We start from the raw sequence: 8,719 nt of genomic DNA, 5'->3' as shown, positions 1-8,719 counted from the left end.
TCTCTCTCTCTCTCTCTCTCTCTCTCTCTCTCACACACACACACACACACACTTTTTTCTGGCCTATTTTAAAGCGTCTCTCATATACCATGCCATTTTGCTGTAAATACTTGAGAAGGCGTCTCTAACTGGCAGCATGATTTTTACATGATTGCCGAAACAGTCACACCTAACAAAATCAACAAAGATTCCTTATTACCAGTTAGAATCCACTTTATATTCAGATTTCCCCAGTTGACTCAGAGATGTCTTCTTACAGTTAAGATGTTGGAATCAACATCCAGACCAACCCCGAGTTGCTATGGTTGTGGGTCTAATCCAGCTACTTCAATCTGTCCTTCCCCTTTGACTTCTTTCCTTCCTAGTGTTTTTTTTTTCTTTTTTAATAGATCTTTATTGGAGTATAATTGCTTCACAATACTGTGTTAGTTTCTGTTCTATACCAAAGTGAATCAGCCATATGCTTACATATGTCCCCATATCTCCTCCCTCTTGAGCCTCCCTCCCTCCCTCCCTATCCCACCCCTCTAGGTGGTCACAAAGCACCGAGCTGATCTCCCTGTGCTACGCAGCTGCTTCCCACTAGCTATCTATTTTACATTCGGTAGTGTATATATGTCCATGCCACTCTCTCACTTCATCCCAGCTTCCCCTTCCCCGCCATGTCCTCAGATCTATTCCCTACGTCTACATCTTTATTCCTGCCCTGCAACTAGGTTCATCAGTACCATTTTTTTTTTTTAGATTCCATATATATGTGTTAGCATGTGGTATTTGTTTTTCTCTTTCTGACTTATTTCACTCTGTATGACAGAGTCTAGGTCCATCCACCTCACTACAAATAACTCAATTTCGTTTCTTTTTATGGCTGAGTAATATTCCATTTTATATATGTGCCACATCTTCTTTATCCGTTCATCTGTCAATGGACATTTAGATGATTGTATTGAAGACTGAAAGCTGAAAAAAAATCACATCAGCTTCCTGAAAATGTTCATAATGCATCTTTTGGAAAACAAAAATACATGCCTACTTTGTGCATATTTACACAAACATGGTAAAGATTTATGAATTACCTATTTTCCAACTAACATCTCAAAAGATGTTTAAAAGGAGATTTTGTAATTTCTTGTTTAAAATACTCCACCTTCCGAAGAAAGATGATAAAAGAGGTAACTTACTCCAGTGTGAATGTATTAAGAGTCGCCATTAACCAACTGCAGACAGTGTCATTCACCGTGCCGCCTTGTGGAAGGTATCTTCTGGAATTCAGCTGACCTGCTGTTCCTTGCCTCTGGGCTTTCATTTCTCCTTGGATGTGTCTTGACTCTCTAGGCTGACCATTTCAGCAGACGTGGCAAGGCCCTTCCTCAGCAAGATTCCTTGGAGATCGAGCTGCCTGAGGAGAAGCCCGTTAAACGCTCCATCATCATGGTGGAGGAGCTCACAGAGATGGAACGTTTGGAAGATCTGGATACTTGTATGGTAAGACACATCTTTTGGTGACAGCATTATCCCATTCACTGGATTTGCTATTGTTTTTTTTTTTTTTTAAAAATCTCACTTTTACAAACCAGACCAATTAAAACTTCCCTGCAGAGATAGTTCTTTCAGAAACTTGTTGCTGTATATAGTCTGTTAATGATGCTGATAAAGCTTAACCTTCTGGTTCCCACGAAGGCCTTATAACTCACTTTTTATCTGTAATTTTGTAAAACTTTTCTTAACGAGTACCCGAGTACCTCCACCCACCCCACTCACCCCCCAAAAAACGAAAAATTGTGAAAATTGCAGTGAACATAAAACTTGGATCTGTCCCTAAAGCCATAGTGGGGGGTGGGAATTCCTAAATTAATTAGGAGAAATTATTTATTTACCTTTTAAAGGTCATTTGTGACAGGAAAATATCTTTAAATAAATAAGCCTTCAGAAAAACGTGGGGAAGGACTTTTTCCCCAAAAAAATATGTAGGATGATTATCTCTCTGTTGGTCCTATAGGTTTTTTAAAAAAATCTCTTGCTTCTTCCTTTTTTTTCTTTACACAATTTTGGGGTACACTCTAAGATTTGCATTTACTGTTTAGTTCATTTTCTCTTTCATTGACTTGACTTGATGTGCTTTAGAAGATGGAATCTGGTGCATCCACATGGTGCATCCATCTGACCATAAAACTAGAGTATTCAGGTTGTTGATACTTCATTTTTCTGTGGACAATTTGATGTCAGTTTTTATTTTATTATTCTAAAATTTGTGGTATTAGTATAGTTATTTCTCATTTTACCATTAATATAGTTATATATACCTCTGTATTAAGTGTGTTTTCATCCTCTGTATTTAGTATTTTTATGTTTTACTAAAACATTCATTTTTAGTAATTTCTTATAATCTGAGAGGGTGCTGGTGAGACTAGGTTTGGTCTACTTATGTGCCCAAATATTTCTATATCAGCTTCTGATTTTAGTAATTTTTCAATGCAGCCATTGTGAAGAAATGGTACTTGTTTTTAACTTTCAAAACCAAAGATCTGATGAGACTGATACTATTTTTCTAGCCCAGAAGAGAATATGCTTTAAGTAGTTCCTTATTTATAAACCATTTACTATCATCTTTAAAATCTGTGAATAAAATAGTTAAATGCCCTCCAGATAAAACGTTATCATATACAAGGAGACTAGCAAAGAAAGACTAAAATATAACTTAGATTTCAACATTAGTATGTTAGTATATATTTCAACTAGTAACATTCTAATATAACTAAAGATAAATAATTTTCTGTTAATATATAACTGTATAAATCTATAAATATATTTGGTCTATGTAGAGGGAATGTCAAGTTTTTTAAAACTTGGCTTGTCCAGTATGTTATAAAATGTATGTTTAATAAATATTTTAAATTTTGTTTACACTTTGAGGCAATAGACACTAAGTTATCATAGGGTAATTATTCTGGAAACCTCTTAGGCTAACCCTAAAAAAAAAAAGGAGTAATAGGAAATAGATTTGAATTAAAAATTTAAAATTAACTCTACATATGATGTTTTCTGCCAGAATTATCTGGTTGCGTGTGAGTTGGAAAGGGGTATAGGAAACATGAGTTTTGAGTTTATAAGTCATGTGGTTTTGGGTGATGGAGTGTTGGTTAAAAAAGATTGGCTTAGCTCATGTAAGGATGGTTTTAAATTGTATAAGCTTGGTTTGTTTTTGTTTGATTGACTAATTTGCTTTTGTTATGTGAAAGAAAAAAAAAGTTGTTCTCTTTAAATAAAGTGGGTGGGGTGAGGATAGAGGAAAAGAACCCTTTTTTAAAATTTAGTTTTTATGGAGATACAATTGACATAACATTGTATTAGTTTTAGGTGTACAACATAATGATTCAATATATGTATATATTGCAGAGTGATTGCAACAAGTTTAATTAACATCATCACCACACATAGTTATGATTTTTTTCCTTGTGATGATAACCTTTATACTCTACTCTCTTAGCAACTTCAAATTTGCAGTACAGTATTGTTAACTACAGTCACCATGGTGTACTTTACATCACCAGAACTTATTATAACTGGAAGTTTGTACTTTAAAAAAAAAAAAAAATGCAGATACAGGACCACTATGAGGACCAAAGGGCAAACCATGCTGCAGGCACATCCAGCACCGTGTGGCTTCCATTTTGTAAAAACTGTCTTGTTGCCATGATGCAGAAAGAGGCAGAACTAGTTGGAGAGCTCTCTGAACTTCACTCAAAGGATGACCCAGGTTAGAAGAGTGGTTTTTTTCTGGTTCAGACGGCTGGGAGGCAAGCAGTTAGGGCCATTCCTGACGTGAGCACCTACTGAATCCTAGGACCAGAAGCAGGGCCTCTGGTGTTGAGTGTCTTGTTGAGACAAGACAGAGCTCTCTATAAAGAAAACAAATACTTGGGCAGAATTTTTAAGCCATTAAAAATAACAGTTTTTTCAGTTCTAAAAATTTTGTCTTTGATCATTGTTTTAACAAGGCTAATGAATTGTTAAGTAGCGGAAAACCAGAGCCAAGTTTGATGTTAGTTTAATGAAAAAGAACATTTTTGTGTAGAAAGTGCAAGTCAGTGGATTTTGTGCTGTAATAATTTCCTCTATACTCTCAGCCTAACTATTGATTCTAAACCACCCAAAGATAGCCCCATTTACATGGTGGCAGTTACCCCAGGTGCAAAGGTCCCACTCTGAAAGAAAATCAACTTTCTAAGCTCTGGACTTCTTACCCTAAGCCAGTGGTACAAACTCACATCTAATTGGAAAGAGCATTATATTTGCCTTTTTAAGTTACTTGCGCTGCCACCTTTCATAATCAAAGTAGCAAATCATTTTTGTTTCTCATTGACATCTTACCACATATTTCAAGTTGTTATCCTTATGTGGTACGATTTTAAAAAAGTTTTGAAGTACATATTTCAAAGGGAGAGACATTTAATTGGTGATGATTTTCTAAATGAGCCTATATGTATTCTTTGGCAGCGTTTAGATCTTAAGTGATCCAGGAAGTAAGGACACAAGATAAACTGTTGCATAGAAAATTCTAGAAGCATTTAAGTACATGCATACAACCTTTCCCACATGGAATTATACATCCCTGGCAGGTAGAAATTGTGCCACATGGAGCCAGAGCATTCTTGAATGTGACTGCTCTGGGAGATGCTATAACTTTATTCCCTAAAATGTTTGTTTGTAGCCCAAAGCCCTGAAATAGTTTCCCTAGGACATTCCAAAGTAACTCTGACTCATCACCAACCTTCTACTTATAGATTCAAGATTGTTAACAGATCCTGGCATTTTCTGTTTGTGTTGTTCATGGTATCTACTAAACCTGTTTTTGAACATTTCTTTAACAGACTTAGTGGAGATTCTGGGCATCTCCTTTTTCCCCTGTTCCTGGATATCTTTATGTTTTCCTCCATTTCTCTGTGGTCCAAAAGTCAATTCCATTTCAGTGCTTAAGTCTCTTTAAAGAACCGATAGCTATGATAGCACTAGGGAAGGTTCAGAGCCATAGATTAGTTGTTGAAATACATATCAGTTTGAACTTAAGGATTGCCTTTGTGGAGATGGAAACAATGATTGATTTCTTAGAAGGAAATTCTTCACTTAGTCAACACCTATTAAACTTGTACTTTGAGGGCTGAAATAGGGACGATTGAATGATTTGATGGGGCCTGTTATCTGCTGGGAGGATGACTGAGAGCTTCTCATCAACCTTAATTTCATAAAGTTGAAGAAAAAGGCTGATTTCTTTAAACAAAATGGCAGAAAGGGTAATTATTTTTTAAAACTCTGTCTCCAATCAAGTAATTATTATTTTTTTCCTTTTAACTAGAAAGAAACTAAGAGGTAATTTAGTTTACCTGGTGGGGAGGAGGGCAGCATAGAACAAGAACTATTAGAATAACCTGCAGGGTTTTTCAACCTGTATCCACTGTCGTAGCGCCAGAGATTCTGATAACCCTTTAACTCCAGGGCTGGGAATCAGATGGCTTGAAAAGTCTTCTTATTCATTTATTTAACACTTACATAGCACCTTAACACTTACATAGCACCTATGGCATGCTAGGCACTAGTCTAAGCTTTTTATTAAATAGCAACCAGTTTAATTCTCATGACAACCTATGAAGGATAGGTGTTGTTAATACCTTCTATTTAACAGATGAGGAAACTGAGGCATGGAAATATTAAGTAACTTGGCCGAGGTGATCTAAGGTCACCCAAAGGCAGGCGCCCAATGGTCTGTAGACCATTGCATGTTTAACCAGTCTGCTATAATCTGTATACTGATTTCATATCTGGTACATTTCTTGCAATCAGAATTAAATTCCAAGTTAGATTTAAATAGACTGCATTGTTTTATGCAAAATATCTGCTTCTGTTTCCATACTAAATTAATGTGAACAGAAACACAAGTGAAAATTGTGTGCCATTTAACCATAATGTAAGCCCATAGTTTTTAAACATTATTGGAAACAACTGCATCAAGGATCTGAGCCACTTAATTGTTATCCAATTGTTAGAAATGAATCTGTCTATTTTTGGCTTCCCTGGAACATTCTGTGCCTCTCCATGTGTTATTTTGTTGCTGACAGTGATTAATTAGCTTTCCAATATGCTTCTTGTCATTTCAACATACATGCCTTGTATGTCAAGCTGAAACGTGTATTCACTTAGAGTCTTTATTGTCCGTAGACCATCTGTTCTTTTCCTGCTATCAGGTGCTCTTAGGAAATCAATATTTCCCACCATATCTTTCAACTTTGGTTTGTCATTGGCCCTTGGGGTATTAAAGGATACAGTTCTCCTTCTACTGACTGGTAATGTCTACATATTCAATTTGTCACTATATATAGTCTACTACCTTTAAAAAATTGCATAAGTTTGAGGTTTCAAATAATGTGCCAAGTGGTGAAGAGTCAGTATCTGCTCCTTAGGCAGAACTAGCTCACTAATTGTGTATAATTCTTTCAGTTATTTTAATGAGTGTCATACCAGTTTTAAATCAAAATATATTCATGCAGAGGAACAGGTCGTATGCTTACTGCTCTCTCCTAGGAAAACAATTTTAAAAGGCTTGAATTGTTACAGAATATATCTTGTGAATCCTTGCTCCAATGACCAAATAGCAATTATCTTCCCTTAACAAATTCAACCTCAAATTTCCATATATAATTTTTAAGCTTTTTAACATAGATTAAAATTCAGAGAAGATCCATTTGTCTTGGTCAAAATGATATTTTATTTTTAAAAAAATTACCTCATTTTCATGTACCAACAGTTATTAATTGAACTAATCTATTAACAGTGTTGCCAAGCACAGACTATTAAGTCGATATCTCATTTAAAATTAGTCACACTGATATTAACTGTGCACAGAAGGTCATTCAAGTCCTGTTTGTTTCCTCTTACAGTTTTATTTATTCTGTACTGTCATTTTCATATTGATATCACTCTGGGAAAATGGAGGCTTAACTTATTAACCACTAGAAAGCAACATATGAAAACCTCTTAATTTCCAAATTCTAAATTTCAGAACTATGATACCATCTATATAATTCAGCTAAAATGTATGTTCCTTTTTTTTTTTAATGTATGTTCCTTAAAATTTCTAGTAATTTTTTTTGACAGCCCTTTGTGGAAGTGCCAGAAGCACATTCCAGATCTCATTCCTTCAGGACCAAGGTCCAGAAGGGCCTTGAACAGAGATTTGGGGGAAGCAGAGGGTATGGTGCCCTGGAGAGTCTCTGCTAAATAGACTCAACCCCTTTTTTTCCTATTCTTTTGGGCCTCACAGCATTGCTCTTACTGTGTTGTGCTTTTGCATCATGTCATTCACTTTCATTAAGGGCCGCTTTAATATCCCTATAAATATTGTTACCATATGTGCTCTTTCTACTGTCTGTACCACTGTTGTGGACATTGTTCAGTTTCATCCCAAGATGCCTTTGTTGCAAATCTATGCAGAAGAAATTGCAGTTCTTTGTCAAGAGGAGTGGAAACCTGGAGCCATTAGTTTGCTCTGTCTCAGACACAGTGAATTGTGCTATGACTTATGCCTGCCTTTTGTACTGTATGTTGAGAGGCTCAGAGCTGTATGTGCATTTGACATATTAAAAGGGTTCTGGGCCTGGGACTTCCTTGGCGGTCCAGTGGTTAGGACTTTGCCTTCCAATGCAGGGGGAGTGGGTTCAATCCCTGGTCGGAGAGCTAAGATCCCACATGCCTCATGGCCAAAAAACCAAAAACATAAAACAGAAGCAGTACTGTAACAAATTCAATAGAGACTTTAAAAATGGTCCACATCAAAAAAATTGGGGTTTGGGTGCAGTTCCAGGCCTAAAGAAGTATAGTATGTTGTATTCAGTCTTAATTCTGGCTTCATTTATTTCCCATTTTTATCCTAATTTACTCATTAAAAACAAAACAAAGAACACTGGAATCACAACTAACTGCTGAACAGTCATCGACAGGAAGACACTGGAACTCACCAAAAAAGATACCCCACATCCAAAGACAAAGGAGAAGCCACAATGAGACGGTAGGAGGGGTGCAATCACAATAAAATGAAATCCCATAACTGCTGGATGGGTGACCCACAAACTGGAGAACACTTATACCACAGAAGTCCACTCACTGGAGTGAAGGTTCTGAGCCCCACGTCAGGCTTCCGAACCTGGGGGTCTGGCAACGGGAGGAGGAATTCCTAGAGAATCAGACTTTGAAGCTATTGGGATTTGATTGCAGGACTTCAGCAGGACTGGGGAAACAGAGACTCCACTCTTGGGGGGCACACACAAAGTAGTGTGTGCATCGGGACCCAGGGGAAGGAGCAGTGACCCCATAGGAGACTGAACCAGACCTACCTGCTAGTGTTGGAGGGTCTCCTGCAGATGCGGGAGGTGGCTTTGTCTCATCGTGAGGACAAGGACACTGGCAGCAGAAGTTCTGGGAAGTACTCCTTGGCGTGAACCCTCCCAGAGTCCGCCATTAGCCCCACCAAAGAGCCCAGGTAATCGCCAGTGTTGGATTGCCTCAGGCCAAACAACCAACAGGGATGGAACCCAGCCCCACCCATCAACAGACAAGTGGATTAAAGTTTTACTGAGCTCTGCCCACCAAAGCAACAGCCAAGTCTATGCACCACCAGTCCCTCCCATCAGGAAACTTGCACAAGCCTCTAAGATAGCCTCATCCACCA

At 37.4% G+C, this 8,719-nt stretch overlaps 1 protein-coding gene across 1 annotated transcript in view; it reads left to right on the top strand.

The window, feature by feature from the left end:
• CARMIL1 (capping protein regulator and myosin 1 linker 1) overlaps positions 1 to 8,719 on the top strand; it is a 333,351-nt gene that overhangs the window by 271,947 nt on the left and 52,685 nt on the right. The window contains exon 29 of the mRNA XM_028479533.2: positions 1,336 to 1,485. Coding sequence (XP_028335334.1) covers positions 1,336 to 1,485 — 150 coding nt within the window. The remainder of the gene's footprint in view (positions 1 to 1,335; positions 1,486 to 8,719) is intronic.

Source organism: Physeter macrocephalus, chromosome 18 (genome assembly GCF_002837175.3).
Source record: "Physeter macrocephalus isolate SW-GA chromosome 18, ASM283717v5, whole genome shotgun sequence".
Lineage (NCBI taxonomy): Eukaryota > Metazoa > Chordata > Mammalia > Artiodactyla > Physeteridae > Physeter > Physeter macrocephalus.
The sequence above is the reverse complement of the archived record's forward strand: the minus strand, read 5'-3'. Positions and strand labels throughout refer to the sequence as shown.